The sequence below is a fragment of the Heloderma suspectum genome, chromosome 1 (assembly GCF_057233095.1).
Source record: "Heloderma suspectum isolate Gila_16-S chromosome 1, 16-S_ref, whole genome shotgun sequence".
NCBI lineage: Eukaryota > Metazoa > Chordata > Lepidosauria > Squamata > Helodermatidae > Heloderma > Heloderma suspectum.
In genome coordinates this window covers 360,166,352-360,192,377 of record NC_139458.1, presented here as the reverse complement: position 1 = coordinate 360,192,377, position 26,026 = coordinate 360,166,352, and the positions used below count along the sequence as shown (strand labels likewise).

At 43.7% G+C, this 26,026-nt stretch overlaps 1 protein-coding gene across 18 annotated transcripts in view; it reads right to left on the bottom strand.

Annotated features, from left to right (window-relative positions):
• The window catches only part of AFDN (afadin, adherens junction formation factor), a 151,366-nt gene extending 144,856 nt beyond the window's left edge, over nt 1-6,510 (bottom strand). For all 18 annotated transcript variants that reach the window (XM_084828010.1, XM_084828013.1, XM_084828015.1 and 15 more), the window contains exon 1: nt 6,038-6,510. In XM_084828010.1, coding sequence (XP_084684136.1) covers nt 6,038-6,151 — 114 coding nt within the window. In that variant the 5' untranslated portion in view covers nt 6,152-6,510. The remainder of the gene's footprint in view (nt 1-6,037) is intronic.
• Nucleotides 6,511-26,026: the final 19,516 nt, after the last annotated feature.

Below are 26,026 nucleotides of genomic sequence, written 5' to 3'. Positions count from 1 at the left end.
CGGCTGCCTATCTAGATGGGATTGCTCCCGAGTGTGTGCGTGTGTTCATAAAATCCCTAAACCTGCAAAAACATATATGTACAAGTTTAATCTTTCTACAACATTAGTTCCACTGATATTCATCTTCATGTAAAGTTAACAAAAATAAGTTCACAATTACACATTATCAAGAACAGCCTGGATTAATATTTCAAATAATTAGGAACTAGCCCTAAGAAGAAAACTTCCAGAATCAGCTTCAAATTGTTTGCACTTAAGACTACCAGACAGTTGAGATCCTCACTCCCTCGAAGTTTTAATTTATAGGCTTCTAAGTGATGAAGCATTCCCACATCAAAGGGGTCATCTAACACAGATGTGAACATTCCAAAGGCCAAATGTACACAACCAGAAAGGACTACCACTTGACTGGTCTTGTATATGCTTTTAGGGGAATAGTGAGGGTGGAGGAAAGAGAGGCTATTAACTACACTTCTGTTAAGTTATTACCAGCAAAAATCAGAGGAGTTATCTCATCAGTGATATACTATTTGTGCATATCATGGTGCACTTAATGACAGTTGTTCAACAGAAGTTATCACCACCTATAATTGTGTTAAAACTAGGGCTGTGCCAAAACAGGAAGACTGACTTCAAATATATTTTCACACCCCATGAGAAATACTTTCATGAATAATTTTGGAAGTCTGAAAGGGCACAAAAGTGTCTGCCTGGGGGGATGCATCCTAATGTTAATGCCTCTGGGCCAGTGCTCTCTATCTTGTCTTGTTGCAATGAAACTGCAGCAAAGTAATACAGGGAGCATCAGCCTAGCTGACTTGTCAGAATGGATGTGTTCCCTTCCCCTCCCATGCAATTTAATTTGCCTTCAGTGACACCACCACGCAGCCAGATCTGATTAGCTTCATGACAGCATCACATTCAAAAATTACACCCAACTGTCTGGAATCATGTACGGAAGAAAAAAGCCGTATATACACACATACACATACACACACACAGTGGCAAAAAAAAGGTACAGAAGTGGGAGCAGGGTGAAAAAAGAAAAGCTAAAAACAGCAACAGCATATGGCACAACCTGGGGTGGGGGTTCAGGGAGCAGTATGTGTCCCTCCAAAATACCTTTCACCTCCAATATTCTAGAAGGGAAAATCTGGCAGTCAGGAAAAAATGGATTGCCACTTTTGTGCTCCAGGCTTATGAACATCCATCCACTGCATTTTCCAGTCAATAAATAATTCACACAAGCAATTCTATGATTTGATATGTATGAAAACACAGTATACAGGGTAACGATACGTAATTTCAAGTACGTATTGTTGAAAGCTAATTCCTAGAGCATACTTGTGTATTCCTACAAGTACTCCAGAATGGATCCTCTTAAAATAATTGGTCAATGTCTGACCCAGACGTAGTTTCTATCAGTCCTAGAATATACCATATACTTGCTGACTGAACTGATTAAGAGGCATTAAGCAAGCCACTTTCAGTCTCAGCCCACCGACCTATGGGCAACATAGGGATAATGATGCTTTTCAGACTGTTGCAAGGATTACTGAGATAATATCTGTGAAGAACTTCGAACACTTGAAATATATTATATAAAATATACTATAAATGCTAAACCTGTTAGTATCCAAGTTTATATTTTGGTCATTTCTGTAAAATCTAGAAGTCCAGTGCCATTCAGCATTGCATGTAATTGTGAAGTCCTCTTGAAAACACACACCTATCTGGGGCACTTCACAATGGGTGAGTTCGCACATCACACTAAGGCACCCTGAGAATAAGCCTCCGTGGGTTGGTTGTTCACTCGCTAACATGACAGATAATCAGGAGCTCTGCGGCTTGCCATGGTTGGTTTCCCCCCTCAGTCACCATCAGTCCTTCTGCCAGCTCCTGGCATGTATCTCAGGCACCTTTGCAGCAGAACCCCTCATTTCCTACATCAGCACCCTTTCTGAAATTGCTCTACTGGGGTTGCCAGATCCCAAGGGAAACTTCCCCACTGTCACATTGGATTGCCAAATTGAATTAATTTCTGAGCACTTATGAACACAGTAACATGTTCGCAAGTTAAAAAAAAAACAGGGTCTTGTAAAAGTGTGCAAGACCACTTGTCCACTATTTAGCTAAGCATACAGATATCCCCCGCTTCTCAATGTCCTTGTCAATTTAATGTCGTCCTCTACGTTGCTAGAAAACACTCCCCCCACCCCCCAAAGGCTGCTTCAGTTGGTCCTGCAGTAATTACACCCATTCAAAAAGCTCTTTCTTGTGCAGCCGCCAGATGCTTTCAGCTCCACACTCACCCCTTCGTGCTTGCCAGTTCCCTCCACTGGTCTCTGTTGTTAGCTGTCAGATTTACATGTGGGTTACAGAGCCGTGAAGCAAAGTGGTAAAAGTATGCACATTTCATGGCAGAACAGTAAGGCCGATCGCTAAAAATACACATTTCATGGCAGAATAGTAAAGCTGAGGGGAAAATTACGCAAATTTCATAGCAGTGGACTTCCACATCTGTACACTTGCGCAAGACCAAGAAAGGTTGCGAATATATTCGGCGGACTCTCCACTGTCTTCTCGATATATAGGAGCATGGGGTGGAGGGCACTGAAAAGGGAGGAGGAAGGATGGCAATTGCACTAGTGAGATCAAGAGGAGCAGCAGGAGTTTTCACTGCTCTTGCTGGGTGGCTCTCTAGCTGTAACTGACAACTCACAATGAAGTCACCCTGCCAGGTTTGGACATCACAACAAGCTACCCTGAACAACCCAACAACGAGCCATGGGTTCTCAGGGTGGCTTGTTCGTGAAAAATATGCCACCCTGTAGAAACCACACTGGGTTCGGACATCATGACAACCCACCATAGCTGATCACCCATGGTAGGTTATCATGTCATACAAACCAGGTCATAATATGTTAGTTTATCTGGATACATGATGTTTGCCTATAGCAGACAGGCAATTATACCACCAAGGCACATCAAGTTACATGTAGTATAACATAAACAAATGAAAGCTGCTGCAGGGAAGGAGGCAGAGCAGGTGCACAATGAGCAGTCCAGTTACCACAGTGATGGGGAAATTCCCACATCGTGTTGAGAGATGAGGAAATGGTGAGCCGCTAGAAGACAGTGGACAGGGAATGGGCTTGGTTGCCAAGGCAGTAGAGGAATTTCTCCACCCTGCTGCCAGAGGATGCAGGAAGAAACAGTCACAGCATGGCTCAAGTGGAAGCAAGCCCCACTGGATGAAAACCTGGATAAATGTGTATGCTGCATAGTACTATCACCACTTTTGTGCTGCTGACCAACGCAAAACTGTTTTTCAAAAATGGTGCAACCATGCACAGAGCACCATAGACAAATTGTGGCCTGGTCACCAGAAATCATCAGTTAACCATGACAGATGTTCTGGACTGTATGCCCCTTGCATACGATCTGTATTAATATATAATATATTCACCAGTACAAACATAAAAGGTGATTAAAGGCATTATACTACATTAAAAGGCATCAAAGTTCATAACAGTAAACAATGGAATTTTGCTGAGAAGCCATCTAAGGCTCCCAAAGATTACATGTAGCAAGATAGGCATAAAAGTAAATCGGAGTCAGAAACCTGTGGCCCTCCAGATGTTGCTGGACTCTAGCTCCTGACTGTTGACTATGCTGGGTGGGGCTGATCAGAGCTGGTGTCCATAACAATCTGGAGGGCCATGGGTTCCCCACCCCTGAAGTAAATCCTCAAAAGCCCTGCACTGCAACATCACTCGCTCAGACAACAACAGGCCATTTTTCTGGCTGTACCAGTCTCATTATCTTGGAAAATAAATTTTGAACAAGAGTATCACAATAGATTTGAACAGCTGATCTAAGCTAACTAGACCTTCAACTCATAAGCTAGCAGCTGCTAAAAAATGACTGCACAAGATGACTGTTAACATAAGAAGCTACCTTATACTGAGTCAGACCATTGGGCCATCTACCCCAGTATCATCAACACTAACTGGCAGAGGCTCTCCAGAGCTTTTCCTGCTCCACTTGGAGCTGCTGGGGATTGAACCTGGGACCTTCTGCATGCAAAGCATGCACTCTACCACTGAGCTACTTGCTACATGTGGAGGGCCAGAGAAAATATGAATACAAAATTACACACACACACACACACACACACATATATATATATATACACATATATATATATATATATATCCTGTATGAAAAGAATTCTTACCTGGCAAACTAGTCCTCTCCAAAATCAAACACTTTTACAGATTACATATGTCTGTATTTAAACAGAAGACCATGGAGTCCTCAGAGTATTACACACACTGCAAATTTAAATACTACACAAGTCATGTGGATGGATATTTCCTTTTTTTCAGGCAGAACTCAAGATCTTAAAAAATAAATCTGAAAGCACTCCATATAGATGTTAACAATTTAAAATGAGAGAAAACAAATCTATTATTCATGGCTAGGCTTTTGTTAACAACCGAAGACCAACCAGAGCCAAAAGCAAGTGTAGATTTCCTTCTTTGCCTTAGGAACAGGCACCTGACTGCCTTTGCCCAATAAGAAGATATGATAGTCCTGTTTTGTCCAGGAAAGAACAATCTACCTATGAGAATCCACACACACACACACACACACACACTCTTTCACACCTGACTCACACATACACGCTGACCAGCCAAAAAGAATGTGACAACAGCAGGGATAAGGTGTGGCCTTAACCTTACTTTTAAAATGTCTTTTTTTTTTTTAAAGTTTTAATAAGAAATTATCCATTGAGTTTAGCAGTAGGACTTATCTGTTTCCAGGACTGTGAAACTTAGTTAAAATATTTACTTTAAGAAAATTATCAAATTCATTCTGCAGATGTTTGTTAATGCTCTGGGAATCATTTTAATTATCTGTGGGCAGATATAACACTTTTTCACAGCTTATCTCCTCCACCCCAAGCTGCTTAAGAAGAATTCTCCAAATACCCCCTCCCATTCTGGATACTAGCACTCCTGACACTTTCACAAAGCTATTCTTACCCAAGACACTGCTATGCTTTGCCCAAAAACAATGGAAAAAGATTTCACCAGATCCTCTAAGACATTCCCTTCAGGCCTAAGATCCCAATTTATAAGGGCACAGGGGAGTAGCCAGCCTGTTTCTATACACACGCTCGTAAACCATAAAACAGCTTAGAGGGGAAGGGGTCATGTTGGGGATCAGCGAGGTGGTGCTAGTGACGATGCGGAGGAGGGGTCGGCAAGTGCTACGGAACGGTCGAAAGGCCAGGCTGACCTGGGAATTGCAGGGGGTGGAAGACAGGACGAGGCCTGTACCGGCAACGGTGTTGCCTCTAAAGAGAGGAAAGGGAAAACCTTGCGGGGAGCGGGTAGGGGAATAGAGAATTAAGCGAGTGGGAGTTGCTCGATAGAGTGGTGGGAAGGGGCAAAGGAGCCTCACTTCAGGGAGCATAATGAGAGCAGTGTCTCTTTCCCACAGGGTGGAAATGGCCGGATGGGGGTGTTATTTTTACATGAATGGAGACACGGGCGCAGGCACGGATGGATTATTTTCCTGGCGAGAACAGGCGAGGGCCCGTGGAAGTCGGCCTGCCTCTTATCAAAAGGGGATTTTAGGGGGCGCAGGATATCAGCTCTTGAAATGCGATCGTGCCACTACAATGTACAAACAAGGGCGGAAGGCAAGAAGGGACCTCTTCCCTGGGAACGGGGGGGGGGGGGCGCCAGTGCAACACTGGAGCTGCTGGGTCTCTCACCTCGGGAAGGGGCGGAGCCTCCCCTCGGCGAGGATGGAGGCGTTTGTAGGAAGCGCTGCCTCACCTCGGCGGCGGCGGTGGGGGGGCTGGACAGCCGGGATTTGTGTGCGAACGGAGGTCTGTCTGTCTTTCTTTCTTTCGGGGGGGGGGGGCGTTTGCATTACCTCTCAGCCCTTTTCTGGGGAGGGGGAAAGGAGAGGACGGGAAGAGAGAAAAAAAGAGGGATTTTATTATTTCTCCGTCTCTCACCTCGGTGGGGGCGCTGATCTCAAACAGGTCCAGCCGGTTAGCGTTCCAGTGGTTGATGATGTCGGCCAGCTTGCGCCGTTCCTCTTCCCGGTTACCTCCACCACCGCCCGACATCCTCCTCAGCCGCCGTCCGGCACTCTCGGAGCCACCTACACGATGGAGGGCCGCGCCGGGTCGCGCGGCTTCTGCGCCGAGTTCCCGGTAGATGTAAAAATCAGAAGAAGAAAGGGTGGCGGGGGGACAAGTCAGTCCTCCGTTGCCGCCCCTCACCGACCAAAACCTTCGCCTTTCACAAAACCAGACTTTGCCCTTTCGCTTCAGTGCAGGCACGGAGTGGCTCCTGTTTCGGTGGCAGCGCTTCCTGTTCGGCAGCGTCTCTCCTTCGCCTCACGGAACGCCGCCGCCGCCGCCGCCGCCTCCCTCCCCGCCCCGGTTGTCTCCTTTCCTTTCCTCCCTCCCCGCCTTTTCTTCTCACAGAGAGAGCGACAGACACCGTTCCGTGCGCGCGGCCGCTCAGCCGCTCTACACGAGCGCGTCACACTCGCCGCTCACTACCCCCACTCATTCGTCTTTGCGCGCGCGCGCGCGCGTGCCCGCAAAAAAAGTGTATGTGCGCGCGCGCGTGTGTGTATGTCAGGTCAACCGCCGGCGAGTGCGCGCTTCCCAAAGAGGCCAGGCGCGTGGTGTTTGCGCCTCCTCCCCCCCTCCTCCCAAAGCTTGTGTGTGTGTGTGTGTGTGCGCGTGCGCGTGCGCGTTGTGAGGAGAAATTAGCAGTTGAGGGCGTTTTGGTTTGAACGGAGCGAGGACGGATAGAGCAGCGCGGTAGGCAGTCGAAGCGGCAAGAACAATAAAGGGTGGCGGCTGAAAGGGGCTGGGTTTGCATGTAATAGTGCTGGGTTGCGCATGAAGGGACTGGGAATTGTGTAAAGGGATTTTTTTAAAATTTAAAATAATTCCCTTCTGAAGACTCAAAAGGAAGGTTGCAACCTGCTAAGCGTGTGTGTTAATTTTAACAGTAAAACCCACATTATTTAGAGAGCAGGACTTGCTGGATGAGCCTTTCATCTCTGCCAGAGAATGGGCGAGTCCCCGTTAACCACCTGCAGTTTTCGACGTGTGAAATAGGAATAATAGTGTCCTACTAAGAGGGGGCGTTTCTACTTACATATAACACTTCTTCACGCAAGGTTTTGCTGGGATGAGAGGAGTGGAACGGCTGGTCTAGACAGCAATCCATGCACATTTACCTGGGAGTAAGTCCCATTGAACTCAATGAGATTTACATGTTTAGGATTGCATTGTCAGGCCACTTACTAAGAGTAAGCCCCACTGAACTCAGACAGGTTGCGTGGTGGTGGTTTTTTAAAGGCTTCTTCCAGTCAGCAGGTCCCCCAACAATTGGTGCACCAACACAGGAAGTGCCTCAGAATTAACTCCAAGAAAAAGTATTGCTTCTAGTGTTGGAGTTTGGTACATCCATGGCAAATTGGCCCTACCATCACTGTCTGTTTCTCACCGAGGCCATTATTCCTAACAGCAATCAGGATGAAAAATTGCACAGTAAGGAAGTCTGTGTCAAATGGGGGTGTAGGCTGTATAGCTTCCCAGATAATGTTATGTTATGGGACTGCATACAAATGTTGTATAAATGAGGGTATTGTAAAATGCAGTCCCTCATTCTGTAGAATGTCTTATTTTTAAACGTTGTAAGCTGCTCTGGGAGCCTTCTTTGGCTGAAAAGTGGGGTAAAAATACTGTAAATAAGTAAAATAAAGTGGGGATAATGCTAATATAATGTGATAGTAAGAATGAATAAGCTTAGCTTTTATCTAGAGTTGAAGATCTGGGACAGGATGTAGCTCATTGGAAGGGACATGCTTTGCATGCAGAAGGTACCAGATTCAATCCCCAGCATCTCCAGGTAGGCTAGGAGGAAAGAATCCTGCCTGAAACCCTGGAGAGCTGCTGTCAGGCAGTGTCTACAGTAGTGGGCTATATGGACCAATGGTCTGACTCAGTATGAGACAGCTTCCTATGTTCCTGTCTTCCCATTTCCCTGGAGGACTAATATAAATTTATCCAATTGAAATAAATCAAATTATTAAAATGTACATACCACTCTTCAACCTGATTGTGAGAGGTAAGGAAAGAAGAGAGGCTGCAGGTGTCATGGGTCAGGGAACTGAGTGAAGATGTACATTGTGTATATACATATAAACAAGATAAATGTGAAGCCACTATAAAGACATGAGGGACTGTGGCTGGCATTGTGGAAAGAAAGCAATAGATATAGGAGAGGGGGTGGTCATGCCCACCCGGCTGGTTTGAAGAATGAGTCATCACCTTGAGTCCAAGGGAAGTAGATAAAAATGGGGCAGGGGCAGGGTGCCCTGCTCATTGTACAAGACTCATCTGTCCCTAGGCCATGTTTTATACAAATTCCTTCTATTCTCATTTGTTTCATAATAAGCTTCCATTTTAGAACTCACTTTCTCTGAAACCAGAAAAATTCTAAGCTTGGCTATTTTCTGCACAGTATGTTCAGGGTAAGCAGTTTGTGGCTCAGGGATAATAACATTTTTTACACGCTGACATTGAGTTCACATACATTTAAGTGTTTTGATAACATGTTTCCCAGTGCTAAATGCTCTCAGAGCTGGGACGTAGGACAGGATAAAAGTCTAAGTAAATAAGAGAGCAATCCTATGGCCGCTAGACACTGTCTAGTGGGCCATAGGATATGCTCATTTCTGGGAACCGACCTCGGAGCCCACACTCTGAGGTCGGTTCCCAGAAAACCAAGTGCCCCCCTCATCGGTGCTGCCTCTGAGGCAGTGCAGAGAAGCCCCATCCTCCACGCTCACAAGGGGAGCGCAGAGCAGGCAAGGCTGGGGGGTGTTCTGGGGCAGGGAGAGCAGAGCTGCACATACGACACACCCAATGTGTTGTACGCACAGCTTCCTCTCCCAGTCAGCCCCCCCCCCCCCACGTCTAGACAGCCAGAAATGGCTGTCTAGCTAAAAATAGGCAGGAGAGGCGTGGAGGGAACTACCCCCCCCCCCCGTGCCTCTCCTGCCTTGCTTGGGATAAGCGGTCACCTCCGAGGTCAGAGGCGGCCACCTATCTAGTTAGGATTGTGCCCTAATTTGATTAATAAATTTGATTAATTAAGAGCGCAATCCTATGCAGGTTTAGACAGAAAAAGTCCTACAACATAGCTGGCTGGGAAATGCTGGGAGTTGTAGGACTTTTTCTGTCTAAATCTGCATAGGATTGTGCCCCAAGTGTCAACTCACAGTAGAGGTATGATTCAGTTAACTCCTTAGAAGTAATGCCAGTGAGATTCCTGTCACTTGTTTCCCCTTTCTGGAGTGTTGTTCACTCCATAACAAAGCATGTGTGTTGCATATAAAGTCTCAGGTTCAATCCAAGCCAACCCCAGTTTATGTATCAATTTTTTTTAAGCTATGACAATTTGACCCCAATATTGGATTAGTAAAGCAGTTGCATAAATATAAGAGGGTTAAGGAGGACATCCTTTCCAAAAAGCAAGTGTTTCATTTGAAAAACATGAAGACATTTTTTGAAACTTGAAATGACAAAATATCACTGCCTTGTTGTGGCGAAGGGGCTTGTGTAACTCAGTGAAGCCATAAGCTATGCCATGCAGGGCCACCCAAGACAGACAGGTCATGGCAGAGAGTTCTGACAAAATGTGGTCCACTGGAGAAGGAAATGGCAACCCACTCCAATATTCTTGCCAAGAAAACCCGATGGAACGTATCACAAGGTTAAAAGAGATGACGCCGGAAGATGAGCCCCTCAGGTCGGAAGGTGTCCAATATACTACTGGGGAAGAGCAGAGGGTATTTCCAAGTAGTGCCAGAAAGAGTGAAGCGGCTTGGCCAAAGCCGAAAGGACACCCAGCTGTGGATGTGTCTAGTGGTGAAAAGAAAATCCGATGCTGTAAAGAACAATATTGTTTAGGAACCTGGAATGTCAGATCAATGAATCAAGGTAAGCTGGAGGTGGTCAAACATGAGATGGCAAGACTGAACATCGACATCTTGGGAATCAGCGAACTAGAATGGACAAGCATGGGCGAATTTAATTCAGGTGACCATCATATCTACTACTGTGGGCAAGAATCCCTTAGAAGAAATGGAGTAGCACTCATAGTCAACAAAAGGGTGGGAAAAGCAGTACTGGGGTACAATCTCAAAAATGATAGAATGATCTCAGTATGAATCCAATGCAAACCATACAAGATCACAGTAATTCCAGTCTATGCCCCAACCACTGAGGCCGAAGAAGCTGAGGTTGATGGGTTCTATGAAGACCTCCAACACCTTCTAGAACTAACACCAAAAAAAGATGTCCTCTTCATCATAGGGGATTGGAATGCTAAAGTAGGAAGTCAAGAAATCACCGGGATAACAGGCAGGCATGGCCTTGGTGTACAAAATGAAGCAGGACAAAGGCTAATAGAGTTTTGCCAAGAGAACACGCTGATCATAGCAAACACTCTTTTCCAACAGCACAAGAGGTGACTCTACACATGGACATCACCAGATGGTCAAAATCGAAATCAGATTGATTATGTCCTTTGCAGCCAAAGATGGAGAAGCTCTATACAGTCAGTAAAAACAAGACCTGGAGCTGACTGTGGCTCAGAACATGAGCTTCTTCTTGCAAAATTTCGGCTTAAATTGAAGAATGTAGGGAAAACCACTAAACCGTTCAGGTATGACCTAAATGATATCCCTGATGAATATACAGTGGAGGTGAGGAATAGATTTCAGGGATTAGACCTGATAGACAGAGTGCCTGAGAAACTATGGACGGAGGTCCGTAACATTGTTCAGGAGGCAGCAACTCAGTCCATCCCAAAGAAAAAGAAACGCAAGAAAGCCAAGTGGCTGTCTGATGAGGCTTTACAAGTAGCTGAGGAAAGAAAGGAAGCGAAAAGCAAGGGAGAAAGGGGAAGATATATCCAACTGAATGCAGAGTTCCAGAGAATAGCAAGGAGAGACAAGAAGGCCTTTTTAAATGAACAATGCAAAGAAATCGAAGAAAACAACAGAATGGGAAAGACTAGAGATCTCTTCAAGAAAATCGGAGATCTCAAGGGAACGTTTTGTGCAAAGACGGGCATGATAAAGGACAAAGAAGGCAGGGACCTAAGAGAAGCAGATGAGATTAAGAAGAGGTGGAAAGAATACACAGAAGAGCTATACAGGAAAGATCTTAATGCCCCTGATAGCCATGATAGCGCGGTCACTGAACTTGAGCTGGACATCCTAGAGAGTGAAGTCAAATGGGCCTTAGGAAGCATTACTAACAACAAAGCTAGCAGAGATGACAGTATTCCAGCTGAGCTATTTAAAATCCTAAAAGATGATGCTGTTAAAGTGCTGCACTCAATATGCCAACAAATTTGGAACACTCAACAGTGGCCACAAGACTGGAAAAGGTCAGTTTACATTCCAATTCCAAAGAAGGGCAACGCCAAAGAGTGTTCAAACTACCGTACAGTTGCGCTCATTTCACATGCCAGCAAGGTGATGCTCAAAATCCTACAAGCTAGGCTTCAGCAGTATGTGAACCGAGAACTACCGGAAGTACAAGCTGGGTTTCAAAGAGGCAGAGGAACTAGAGATCAAATCACCAACTTTTGCTGGATCATGGAGAAAGCGAGAGAATTCCAGAAAAACGTCTATTTCTCCTTCATTGATTACGCTAAAGCCTTTGTTTGTGTGGATCACAACAAACTGTGGCAAATTCTTAAAGTGATGGGAGTACCAGACCACCTTACCTGTCTCCTGAGAAACCTGTACGAGGGTCAAGAAGCAACAGTAAGAACCAGACATGGAACAACTGATTGGTTCAACATTGGGAAAGGAGTACGACAAGGCTGCATATTGTCACCCTGCTTATTTAACTTATATGCAGCGTACATCATGAGAAACGCCGGGTTGGAGGAATCACAGGTCGGAATTAAGATTGCCGGGAGAATTATCAACAACCTCAGATATGCAGATGATACCACCCTAATGGCAGAAAGTGAAGAGGATCTAAAGAGCCTCTTGTTGAGGGTGAAAGAGGAGAGTACAAAAGCTGGTTTGAAACTCCACATTAAAAAAACTAAGATCATGGCATCTGGCCCCATCACGTCCAGGCATATGGAAGGGGAAGAAATGGAAGCAGTGACAGATGTTATTTTCTTGGGCTCCAAGATCACTGCAGACGGTGACTGTAGCCATGAAATTCAAAGACGCTTGCTCTTTGGGAGGAAAGCTATGGCAAACCTAGACAGCATAGTAAGAAGTAGAGACATCAACCTTGCCGACAAAGGTTCGTCTAATCAAAGCTATGGTTTTCCCAGTAGTAACGTATGGCTGTGAGAGCAGGACTATAAGGAAGGCTGAACGCTGAAGAATTGATGCTTTCGAACTGTGGTTCTGGAGAAGACTCTTACGAGTCCCCTGGACTGCAAGGAGGTCAAATCAGTCCATCCTAAAGGAAATCAACCCTGACTGCTCATTGGAAGGACAGATACTGAAGCTCAAATATTTTGGCCACCTAATGTGAAGAGAAAACTCTCTGGAAAAGACCCTGATGCTGGGAAAGACTGAGGGCAAAAGGAGAAGGGGACGGCAGAGGATGAGATAGCTAGATAGCATCACTGATGCAATGAATATGGACTTGAGCACGCTCCGGGAGAGAAGTGCAGGACAGGAAGGCCTGGCGTGCTATGGTCCATGGGGTCACGAAGAGTCGGACATGACTGAACGACTGAACAACAACAACAACATACAGGTATAATGTTATGCTCAAAATCCTACAAGCTAGGCTTCAGCAGTATGTGAACCGAGAACTACGGGTAGTACAAGCTGGGTTTCGAAGAGGCAGAAGAACTAGAGATCTAATTGCCAACATTCACTGGATCATGGAGAAAGCAAGAGAATTCCAGAAAAACATCTATTTCTGCTTCATTGACTCCGCTAAAGCCTTGGATTGTGTGGATCACAACAAACTGTGGCAAATTCTGAAAGAGATGGGAGTACCAGACCACCTTACCTGTCTCCTGAGAAACCTGTACGAGGGCCAAGAAGCAACAGTAAGAACCAGACATGGAACAACTGATTGGTTCAGAATTGGGAAAGGAGTATGACAAGGCTGCATATTGTCACCTTGCTTATTTAACTTATATGCAGAGTACATCATGAGAAACGCCAGGTTGGATGAATCACAGGTCTGAATTAAGATTGCCGGGAGAATTATCAACAACCTCAGATACGCAGATGATACCACCCTAATTGCAGAAAGCGAAGAAGATCTAAAGAGCCTCTTGTTGAGGGTGAAAGTGGAGCGTGCAAAAGCTGGTTTGAAACTCCACATTAAAAAAACTAAGATCATGGCATCTGGCCCCATCACTTCCTGGCATATGGAAGGGGAAGAAATGGAAGCAGTGACAGATGTTATTTTCTTGGGCTCCAAGATCACTGCAGACGGTGACTGTAGCCATGAAATTCAAAGACGCTTGCTCCTTGGGAGGAAAGCTATGGCAAACCTAGACAGCATAGTAAGAAGTAGAGACATCACCTTGCCGACAAAGGTCCGTCTAATCAAAGCTATGGTTTTCCCAGTAGTAATGTATGGCTGTGAGAGCCGGACTATAAGGAAGGCTGAGCGCCGAAGAATTGATGCTTTCAAACTGTGGTGCTGGAGAAGACTCTTACGAGTCCCCTGGACTGCAAGGAGGTCAAATCAGTCAATCCTAAAGGAAATCAACCCTGACTGCTCATTGGAAGGACAGAGACTGAAGCTGAAGCTCAAATATTTTGGCCACCTAATGCGAAGAGAAAACTCCCTGGAAAATTCGACCCTGATGCTGGGAAAGACTGAAGGCAAAAGGAGAAGGGGACGGCTGAGGATGAGATGGCTAGATAGCATCACCGATGCAGTGAATATGAACTTGAGCACACTCCGGGAGAGAGCGCAGGACAGGGAGGCCTGGCGTGCTATGGTCCATGGGGTCACGAAGAGTCGGACACGACTTAACAACTGAACAACAACAACAATACAGGTATAATAGAGTTGCGCAAGTGCTCCTTTAAAAATAAAAAAATTGAAAAGACACTTCCATGCAGAATGATTATATAGATAGCCAGAGCAGGAGATATCAAAGTGATAGTCTTCTATTTTGCATTCCCCCAAATCATCATGGCTCCACGAAAGCACACTGCAATTCAGAACTTACTATCTGCCATTATTGCTCTTACATCCTGGTGACCGGAAACAAAGTGGCATAGCTGAGGAGAAACACTCATGGTATGTTCTTGGAACATGCCCTTTATCACAGCACATGTGATAACCACACACCCAGCAAAATGCCAGAAAGTAGCAATATCAAACACCCACATCTCTTTATCTTTGCACCTTGAAGAATTAACAGATTTTCCACATAATGAGAAAAATAATAGGACAATGACAACATGTGGAACTCCTGTAAAAACTTGTGAACAAGCCAAGCTGATAGCACTTTAAAAGCCTCATCTGGGAGCAACCTTGCTGAGTCAGAGAGAAATAGTGTTATATGTGTTTTTCCACCTCATTTATTGTTTTCTTCTGTACGTTTATGTGATATTGCTACCCCTTAAAATTGCACAGTCTTTGGGGCTCCATGATGCTCTATGATGCAGTGATTTAGGAAGCTTTTTAAGATGACCTTTCCAATGGGAGGGGGGAGATATTAAACTCCATAATACCTTTGTGGAACCCTAATACCATTTTTAGTCTGTTTCTTAAGTCCTTTCTATATAATCAACAAATTGCTATATAAATGCACAGGTTCACTTCCTATTTCTTGATCATGTCTTCAAAAATGTTGAACATTTGTTGCAAGGATATCACTTTTGTACAAAGGGAATGCAGTCTCTTTCCCAGATAGCCCATTCATTGTATTGCAATTGCTGGGTGGAATATGGTTGTACAAGTTTAGATTCCAGCAGATTTTTGTAATGTAATGAATCAGCAGTTGGAAAGACACTCTTGTACCATTTTGTGTACCATTCCTCCACTATGCAAATCCAGTGCAGAAGCACTTACCCAATGATAATTTTTGAAGGGTTAACATGAGCAAGGCTGCCTTCTCCTAGAAAGGATTTACATTTTTAATCTATGTATCCTTTTGAAGCTGTTCTCTTCCTTCCCCTGTGTTGGAGTGTAGATTCTATCCTCCTGCCACAGCAAGCTCTCCCATCTCAGAGTCTGTTATATGTGGATGGGATGTCATGTGTTTCTTACAGGAGTATCAAAAAGGCTAACATGCAGCTTTGACTGGGTTGCTGCTGGGTATTTTTGCTTGATTGAGTGTTTTAATTTAGTATTTGATTTAAGTGTGGGATCTTAATGTTTGAAATGCATGTTTGTAAGCCGCATCAAACAGTGTGAAAGGCAAGATAAAAATACTAATAAACTAATTGTGAAGAAAGACCCTTACCTGAGTCAATGGGAGGGGACCCCTAGCCTGAGAGTTTTGCATAACCGTTTTGGATACAGTCATGTGCCTCTGAAGAGACTACTACAAGATATTTACCAAGTGTTCTCACATACCCATCTAAAATAAGAAACCACAAATGTATCAAGTTCATGTAATAGCATTTACCTACCCTGTCATCAGCACAAGCTGCCTGTTCCTGCTATGTGCTATCTGGGTATTTATGTGGCCCTTATCTTTGTACTTTACCCTAGGCTTATTACAGTTTTTCCTCACATTCCTGGAAAGTAAGGAAAAACTGAGTACTCGGATCACAGCTTTGCAAATGTAGAACGTGGAGAAAGGGGGTGGGGGAGGCCTTAGCATCTTAAATGCAGTGCACAAAAGCCTATTATAGTTACTTTTCCATTTTTGTTCATCTGTGGTTTGAAAGTCCAGAACCTACACTGATTTGCTCAAGTTCTATAAGATAGAACTAACCTGATTCATTTCCTCTTTTGAACTTTTGTACAGGAAAGTGACATGTTTGCTGGATACCACTAAATGGTTAAAAAGGTATCTGGTTTTGAGTTGAGACTAGATTCAGAAATCCTTTATCAATGTGTATTCCTGTACTTTACCTTCACAGACATAGCATATTATACCAAAGGGGATCGCTGAATTGCTATTCCCCACACACACGCACCTTTAAAAAAAATATTCAGCTTAAACTACAACACTAAAAATGAAACATGGTAGAGCATTGACATGGAAAGAACTTTGCTGTATTTTGCTACTGATTTTAAAGCCTACCTATCTGCTTCCTCACTGAAGTGGTATAGCAGGAAATGCTAAAAAATGAGGGTATTTCCAGATGGTGGGCTCTTAGTGCTAACACTCAAATGGCATTGTGCAGCCATTCTGTCTGTTTTTCCTTAGCGGATTGTTTTCTGGTAAGAAAAAAGATGGAAGAAGGGGTGGGAAAACATGGGAGGGCTACAAATTGAAGATTACGTCGGACCGCCTATAAAATTCAATGAATGAGGCAATGAAATTGCGCAGCAAAGTCTTATCTGGAAGCACCCTTACAATAATACTAAACTAAGAGGTACTTGGTATGAGGAGGAGTTGTAACGCTTGTCACTATTCACATCACAGGCAATATCTGATAGGCGCCTGTAATATTTGCATATGGTAATTATATGGTAATTGCAATGACTGAGCTATCCAAGGGTAGAATTCTATTTGCTCCTATGTGCTGGTTTGCTGGGGAAAAGGTGATATTTCTGCAATAGAAGCAGAATCTTCAGAAAATATATGTGGACTGCACTCAACAAATGGGTAGGATAACAGCTCATGCAAGTCAGTGCACCTGATTTTTTGCCAATCCACCTTAACCTACTTAAGCCCCATGTTTCCACCAAAAACTAGCTCCTGGGGGTTGGGGGGGGGGCTTTCTGGGATATGGTATGGAGGGCTGCAGAGGGTAGAATCAGTACAAATAGGGTGCCCCAGAAGGGCTTTCTGCTAAGGCAAAGTTGCCATTGGATACAACTGCATAACCCCTTCATGGATCACTACCTTATTGTGGCGAAGGGGCTTGCGTAACTCAGTGAAGCCATAAGCTATGCCGTGCAGGGCCACCCAAGACGGACAGGTTATGGCGGAGAGTTCTGACAAAATGTGGTCCACTGGAGAAGGAAATGGCAACCCACTCCAGTATTCTTGCCAAGAAAACCTCATGGAACGTATCACAAGGCTAAAAGATATGACACCGGAAGATGAGCCCCTCAGGTCGGAAGGTGTCCAATATACTACTGGGGAAGAGCAGAGGGTATTTCCAAGTAGCGCCAGAAAGAGTGAAGCGGCTTGGCCAAAGCCGAAAGGACACCCAGCTGTGGATGTGTCTAGTGGTGAAAAGAAAATCCGATGCTGTAAAGAACAATATTGTTTAGGAACCTGGAATGTAAGATCAATGAATCAAGGTAAGCTGGAAGTGGTCAAACATGAGATGGCAAGATTGAACAATGACATCTGGGGAATCAGCATACTAAAATGGACAGGCATGGGCGATTTAATTCAGGTGACCATTATATCTACTACTGTGGGCAAGAATCCCTTAGAAGAAATGGAGTAGCACTCATAGTCAACAAAAGGGTGGGAAAAGCAGTACTGGGGTACAATCTCAAAAACGATAGAATGATCTCAGTATGAATCCAAGGCAAACCATTCAACATCACAGTAATTTAAGTCTACGTCCCAACCACTGAGGCCGAAGAAGCTGAGGTTGATCGGATCTGTGAAGACCTACAACACCTTCTAGAACTAACACCAAAGAAAGATGTCCTCTTCATCATAGGGGATTGGAATGCTAAAGTAGGAAGTCAAGAAATCACCGGGATAACAGGCAAGCATGGCCTTGGTGTACAAAATAAAGCAGGACAAAGGCTAATAGAGTTTTGCCAAGAGAATACGCTGATTATAGCAAATACTCTTTTCCAACAGCACAAGAGGCGACTCTCCACATGGACATCACCAGATGGTCAATATCGAAATCAGATTGATTATGTCCTTTGCAGCCAAAGATGGAGAAGCTCCATACAGTCAGTAAAAACAAGACCTGGAGCTGACTGTGGCTCAAATCCTGAGCTGCTTATTGCAAAATTTCGGCTTAAATTGAAGAATGAAGGGAAAACCACAAAACCATTCAGGTATGACCTAAATCATATCCCTTATGAATATACAGTGGAGGTGAGGAATAGATTTAAGGGATTAGACCTGATAGAGTGCCTGAGGAACTATGGACGGAGGTCCGTAACATTGTTCAGGAGGCAGCAACGAAATCCATCCCAAAGAAAAAGAAATGCAAGAAAGCCAAGTGGCTGTCTGATGAGGCTTTACAAGTAGCTGAGGAAAGAAGGGAAGCGAAAAGCAAGGGAGAAAGAGGAAGATATATCCAACTGAATTGAGAGTTCCAGAGAATAGCAAGGAGAGACAAGAAGGCCTTCTTAAATGAACAATGCAAAGAAATCGAGGAAAACAACAGAATTGGAAAGACTAGAGATCTCTTCAAGAAAATCGGAGATCTCAAGAGAACGTTTTGTGCAAAGACGGGCATGATAAAGGACAAAGAAGGCAGGGACCTAACAGAAGCAGATGAGATTAAGAAGAGGTGGAAAGAATACACAGAAGAGCTATACAGGAAAGGTCTTAATGCCCCTGATAGCCATGATAGCGTGGTCACTGAACTTGAGCCAGACATCCTAGACAGTGAAGTCAAGTGGGCCTTAGGAAGCATTAGTAACAACAAAGCTAGCAGAGATGACAGTCTTCCAGCTGAGGTATTTAAAATCCTAAAAGATGATGCTGTTAAAGTGCTGCATTCAATATGCCAACAATTTGGAACACTCAACAGTGTGGAAAAGGTAAGTTTACATTCCAGTTCCAAAGAAGGGCAATGCCAAAGAGTGTTCAAACTACCGTACAATTGTGCTCATTTCACATGCCAGCAAGGTGATGCTCAAAATCCTACAACTTAGGCTTCAGCAGCATGTGAACCGAGAACTACCGGAAGTACAAGCGGGGTTTCGAAGAGGCAGAGGAACTAGAGATCAAATCGCCAACATTCGCTGGATCATGGAGAAAGCAAGAGAATTCCAGAAAAACATCTATTTCTGCTTCATTGACTACGCTAAAGCCTTGGATTGTGTGGATTACAACAAACTGTGGCAAATTCTGAAAGAGATGGGAGTACCAGACCACCTTGCCTGTCTCCTGAGAAACCTGTACGAGGGCCAAGAAGCAACAATAAGAACCACACATGGAACAACCGATTGGTTCAACATTGGGAAAGGAGTACAACAAGGCTGCATATTGTCACCCTGCTTATTTAACTTATATGCAGAGTACATCATGAGAAACGCCAGGTTGGATGAATCACAGGTCGGAATTAAGATTGCCAGGAGAATTATCAACAACCTCAGATACACAGACGATACCACCCTAATGGCAGAAAGCGAAGAGGATCTAAAGAGCCTCTTGTTGAGGGTGAAAGTGGAGCGTGCAAAAGCTGGTTTGAAACTCCACATTCAAAAAACTAAGATCATGGCATCTGGCCCCATCACTTCCTGGCATATGGAAGGGGAAGAAATGGAAGCAGTGACAGATGTTTTTTTCTTGGGCTCCAAGATCACCGCAGACGGTGACTGTAGCCATGAAATTAAAAGATGCTTACTCCTTGGGAGGAAAGCTATGGCAAACCTAGACAGCATAGTAAGAAGCAGAGACATCACCTTGCCGACAAAGGTCCGTCTAATCAAAGCTATGGTTTTCCCAGTAGCAACGTATGGCTGTGAGAGCCGGACTATAAGGAAGGCTGAGCGCCGAAGAATTGATGCTTTCGAACTGTGGTGCTGGAGAAGACTCTTACGAGTCCCCTGGACTGCAAGGAGGTCAAATCAGTCCATCCTAAAGGAAATCAACCCTGAGTGCTCATTGGAAGGACAGATCCTGAAGTTGAAACGCCAATATTTTGGCCACCTAATGCGAAGAGAAAACTTCCTGTAAAAGACCCTGATGCTGGGAAAGATTGAAGGCAAAAGGAGAAGGGGACGGCAGAGGATGAGATGGCTAGATAGCATCACCGATGCAATGAATATGAACTTGAGCACACTCCGGGAGAGAGCGGAGGATAGGGAGGCCTGGCGTGCTATGATCCATGGGGTCACGAAGAGTCGGACACGACTTAACGACTGAACAACAACAACAACAACAACTGCATAAGTTGTTTTCTTTTTAACAAATTTCACTGCATTTCTACAAAACATCACAGGAATCTCGCCAAGGCTGGAGAGGACAGCTCAGATAATCAGAAGTATCTGAAAGACAATGAAAATAAAAAGATGAGTTGAAGACCTATCCTTAATCAGTCCAAAGGCTGTTTAGCTGCCATACCAATAAACATACCCAGCGTAGGTTCATAACACTTAGGATTTTCTGGCCACATGGCACAGCACTGGAACTTTCTTTCTAGTATACATTGTGGTAGCAGAATATGTGGTATCATTTAAAAAGATCAGGCCCTGGTCGTCATGGTTGTAGAGAAAAGCTAGGGAGGAAAAAATGATCAATGTCAGCTGCTGTTCCAGAAATCAGAGTCCTAGATCAGGGACAGATATTCTGGTTTCTACATCATTCCCATTGCTTCTTCTAGAGGGATAGCTGTGCTTGTCTGTTGCAGCAAAAATAACAAAGAGTCTTGTGGCACCTTAAAGGCTAACAAATATATTCTGGCATCAGCTTTCATTTTGCTCCTTGACATTTTGTTTATGCCCTATTCTTGCTAAGGTTCGGGGGATGTGATAGATATTTCAAAGCTCATTCATTCTAATAGTAATTCTGCAGTGTAGGTCTAACTGACCATTGATTCACATTTGTCATCATAACTCTTTGCCGGCCTCTATTCAGACCCTGCAAAATATCTCAGAATCCTGCAATCAGAATGTATTTTGCAAATTGGTAATGCTGACGTGTGCAATTTGTGCTGACTCTAGAACTTGGGTTTCTGGATCATTGAATTTAAAGCCCTTTAGTAGTATAGTCTAAATCTGCCTTTGTAATGAGAAATGCTCACTGAACAGGTTTTCAGGAATTAGATTTAGCAGTATACCTATAATAAGTTAATTGTTGTTCTCTGTGCCAATTTCCTGAGGTCTCTGGTCCAACACTGGACATGTCACATGGGTAAGCTAGACACTGCTGGGCTGTCACTTTGTTGATATTGTGGGTGTAAAACAAAACCGGAGGTGCCAAAGACTGGAATCTGGTATAGGGGTTTTTTTTTTAACCTATATATTTCAGCATGTTGGAGACAATTATGCAGAACACAGAAAGCCCTTAAGAGAAGGGTTATTGAGTAAGTAATGTTATGCTTCTTCCATGAAAAAGCAGGCATTTGTGTTTGTCTAATGACATGATTCAGATATGAGAGTTGTTATATTATGGAGGGAAATGTCTTTCTGGAAAAGGAAACAAAACATTGGCATTTAATGTTTTCTGTTGCTGTTTGTACTGTGGTAAAACACCTGTTGAAGAAAAGATTTATTCTGAGTAAGGATGATATGTTTGGACAGTGAAAACACAAGCGGGGAGATGAAAAACCTTGTCATTGCAAAATGAACTCACCCTCATTTATTGTGCAAATAGCATGCATCAAAGTACCTGTTTAACAATCTAATTAAACTTCACATGTGGGCTTCCGACATGAGGGGCGTGGACTTTACTACACCAATAAGAATTCTCTCTCTCTCATACACACACACACATACACACACATTTTGCCAATATAAAATGTCCTTGAGCCTCCTAACTCTGCACATGTAGTTCATCTCAAACGCACTGAGACTTAATATGTGTGCATATAAAATCCAAATTCTATGCAAAGTTAGGTGCCTAATTGTGTAATCCTATTCATGTTCTTCTCAGAAGTAACCCTGTTGAGTTCAATGATGCTGACTCCCAGATAAAACTGCAGTCTAAGCCTCTTGAAATTAATGGGCCTACTATAATTTTTTTAAAAAAACACCCGGGGTTTAAAATTCAGCTATTTCTCTATTTAGGCCCATCCCCATGCATTCCAAGTAATTATATAACACTATGTCAAGTATCACAAATTATTCAAGTAGATTTCTTCAACAAGAAAAAGCCTAACCTGTTCTTAAAAAAGAAAATTACAGCAATTCAAAATACAGATGTGAAAAAGAAAACAAGATACCAAGTCCAAGATGCTTTTTTATTGTTTCAAATTTTGGGCTCAGTTCACCAAGGGACTTTATCACATTCATGCATGTGAATAGTCCATGTCAGGTCAAAGTGCTATTAAATGCACAAATACCCTGAGAAAGAGAAGCAGAAGTATATACCATTTGATCTTGCTCTGTTACTGATAACATTGGGAAGACAAATGTCCCAACCTAAGTAATTTTTCAGTTCCTGTTTTCTTCACCAAAATGTAGGATGGCTCCTAAACTGAATCAAGCAAAACTGTGAGCTTAACTACAATAATGTATGATCAAAAGACAGCATTTAGAACCAGCAGCACAGGATGTGGTTCGCTGCACTAATTAGCTTATATAAAAGCTTTCTAAATATGCATGCATATGTAAGGCACCTAGTAACTATGGCCCTTAAATGGCTTTTGTAAAAACCCCAAGAACTAATTAAGGCTCAACAGCCCTTTGAGATAGATAAATGTAAATGTTGCTTTTCCCCTTCATAAAGCAACTGAGGCATAGCTTCAGTAAGGTCTGTTTCTGGTAACAAGCCATGAGAGAATGTTGATGCCTTACTGGGCAATTAGTGCAAATAGCCAGAAAGTATTTTGCTGCTAGTATATGCTTCCAAGTCCCATTGATTTTTTTTACTGTTTAAAATATCAGTTTTGGAGTAGTACTTTGACTATGTGTTTGTGGAGTTAAAAGTAATTCCTGTTAAAAGGAAAAACTAAGGACAAAGTTAAATACTAGCCAGAGGAAGAGATGGCATTGTTGAAGCCTGTATATTTCTCTCCTTTTGTCCTTGATTTTGTTTTGTCCATCTCTAAAACATCAGCAATACTACCCTCATTAAAGGCCTCATTTTGCTCCTCACCAGTAACTTGGTGTGATTTACATTCTAACATAACTTACAGTTCAAATTGACCCAGAAGTGAAACCTCTTTAGCTCCTTGTTATGCAAAGTTGCCAATATCCTCTGCTGACAGCAGGGGCAGCATCAAGGGTAGGCATGGTCAGGCACCTGCTGAGGCCCCACACCATGGCAGGGGCCACTCACAAGAGCCCCCTGGAGCTACTGCTCCTCTTTACCATTGCAGCCTGCTTCTTCATGTGCCTATTGTTCACCTGCTCAGTCAACAGTGGTGGTCAGAAGGAAGCACAGTAGATGCCACTGCCTACCTGCTCACTGGGTCCCTGCCTTCAAGCAAGCAAGTGGTAGCAATGCTGAGAGAGGACGAGGGGCAGTAGCACGGGTGCCAGTGCCAGTGAGAAGGTAGACTTAAGGGAGGGGGCACCTTGAAAGTTTCTTGCACAGGGGCCTTCAAAAATCTGGAACCGGCCCTGGCTGGCAGTGTAGCACTCACCCAGAAGGCTTCCACAGATTCAGTGTAAATTTGCAACCCACCATTTCATCTGCACATCAGGGCTTCAGTAAAATGTACCCAACATATGCCACATTCTAAAGTCTGAGATCATTCATCAGCTGAATAAAGATATAAAGCAGAATTGCTGACTTTGGGACTTCCTGACATTGCTGCTAGGAGCAACAGTTCCAGGAAGACTGACAGAAACAAAACACTTCATAAAGAGGTACTTCCTGTCAAAAGAATTTGAGCCACTGTTATGTTTTAGACCAGGGATGGACAACTTGTAGCCCTTCAGATGTTTTGGCCTACAACTTTCGTAGTCCCTCACTATTGGGTATGCTGGCTAGGGCTAATAGGAGTTTAGGCGAAAACATCTGGAGGGCCACAAGTTGATAGTGCTTACAACACCTGGAAAAATCTGATATCACAATTCATCTCTGGCATCGTAATCCTCAATCTTTGCATCAATGCATCTGGTTGTGATTCTTTCACTATGTCCCTGCCATGTCAGCATAAAATCATGCTTCATAACATTGTGCAGGCTGACCTGTAAGTACACCTCATAGCAAGTGCTCACGTTTTTCAAGCCAGGCTGTTGTCTTGTACATTCCAGTACATTTTTGAATGTATGTATGGTTCAGTTATTCTTAATCTACTTATTTATGAAGCTTTGAACCGGAAGAATTTGTGTACATTTAATTCAAGTCGGCTTCTTATTTAGTTTCTAAAATCCGTAAAAATAATTATTTAACAGCAAATTCTTATGACAGTTTAAGACTAACAAATTTAGGGAGCAACCCCATGGCCACTAGACAGCAGCTAGACGGCCATAGGATATCTGGTTTTCCAGGAACCGACCTCCTCCCAATTCCATGCTGCCTCGGAGGCAGCATGGAACAGCCCTATCCTCCACGCTCAGAAGAGGAACGTGGAGCAGCTGAAAACGGGCGTTCCGGGGCGGGGATGGCAGAAATGCCTGTACGACAGATCCAGTGTGTCATACACCAGCTTCCTCCCCCGCTCAGCCCTCCCACAGCTAGACAGCCGCAATCGGCTGTCTAGCTGAAAATACAGGGCAGGAGAAGCACAGAGGGAACAATCCCCTCTGTGCTTCTTCTGCCCTGCATTGGATAGGTGGCCGCCTATCTGAATAGGATTGTGTCCTTATTGTGGTATAGGTTTTCACATGAATGAAGTGTTAACCTCAGTTGGCAGATTATATATAAATACACACACTGGCACAGGCAGAAAAGGGGATGAGTTATTACAAAGTAGGTTCAGAAGGTCCAGCAATGTATGGCATAATGTCTGAGTTCACATGATCACATTGGGAAAATAAGCCCCCATGGCACATACTGGTCACGAGTCACCTAATTAGCATAATTACCTCTCCAGGAGCATGTTGTTGTGATGTCCAAACCTAGCCATGAGATCCAGACCAATAAGTAGGTGAGACACACTCCAGCTAGTAGGTGTGACTACTCCCAGCTGGTGATGAATTGGTAAAACAAGATGAATAATGTACATAAACATTAAAGACAGACAATTACTTTCTGTAGTGAGCTAGCCCTGCCAGTCTCTGTTGAGCCCAAATCTGATTTGTTCCATTTATTATCTTGCCTGGACACAAACTATATAAATCTTAGAAGGGCCCATGGTGGAATATATTATGTTAGAAGATGTGTAGATAAATTAACCCTTATTACAGGGATTAACTGGCAAGTAGTTGCTTCAGGTTAGGGGGGCTATTTGTAAGTATGGACAGCCAAGGCCTGTGGAAGGAAAGAATTGTCTTCCAAGATAGACTGTAGTTCTTTGATGGTGTGTTAATAAGGCTTTAGCTGGGTACTGGGGAGCTATAATAGATCCAAGCAGTTAAAAATGGTGGTTTTCCATTTCAAATGGTGCTGTCCTTGTATTCCCATCAGCGTCTCAACAACATTCTCTAGTGGACAACCTACCTCCTTTTGGAAGGCTTGTTTCATGTTATATTAATATTAGCAACCTGATGATGGAGACTCAGATGCAGTAATCCTTCCCACTATCCTCCTCTAAGTTCGATACATCAAAATCAGCATTGAAGGAGTTCAGAAAGTTTTGAAATCTGCCATGAATAACTGGGAAAGTAGAATTTAGCTATTTGAATTATTTATTTAAAGCACTTTTATGTCACTCTTCAGCTGAAAAAGGCTTCCAGAGCGTCTTACAAAGATCAGTAATACTCAGGTTCATAGTTGAAGACTCTGGTTTGCAGTTTAGGTATACTCCTGGATTCAATCCTGAAGTTTTGGCAGTGGCCAGCAAGGCATTTCCACAGTTAAGGCTAGTTCACCAACTACACCAGGTCCTGGAGATATTGGATGTGGCC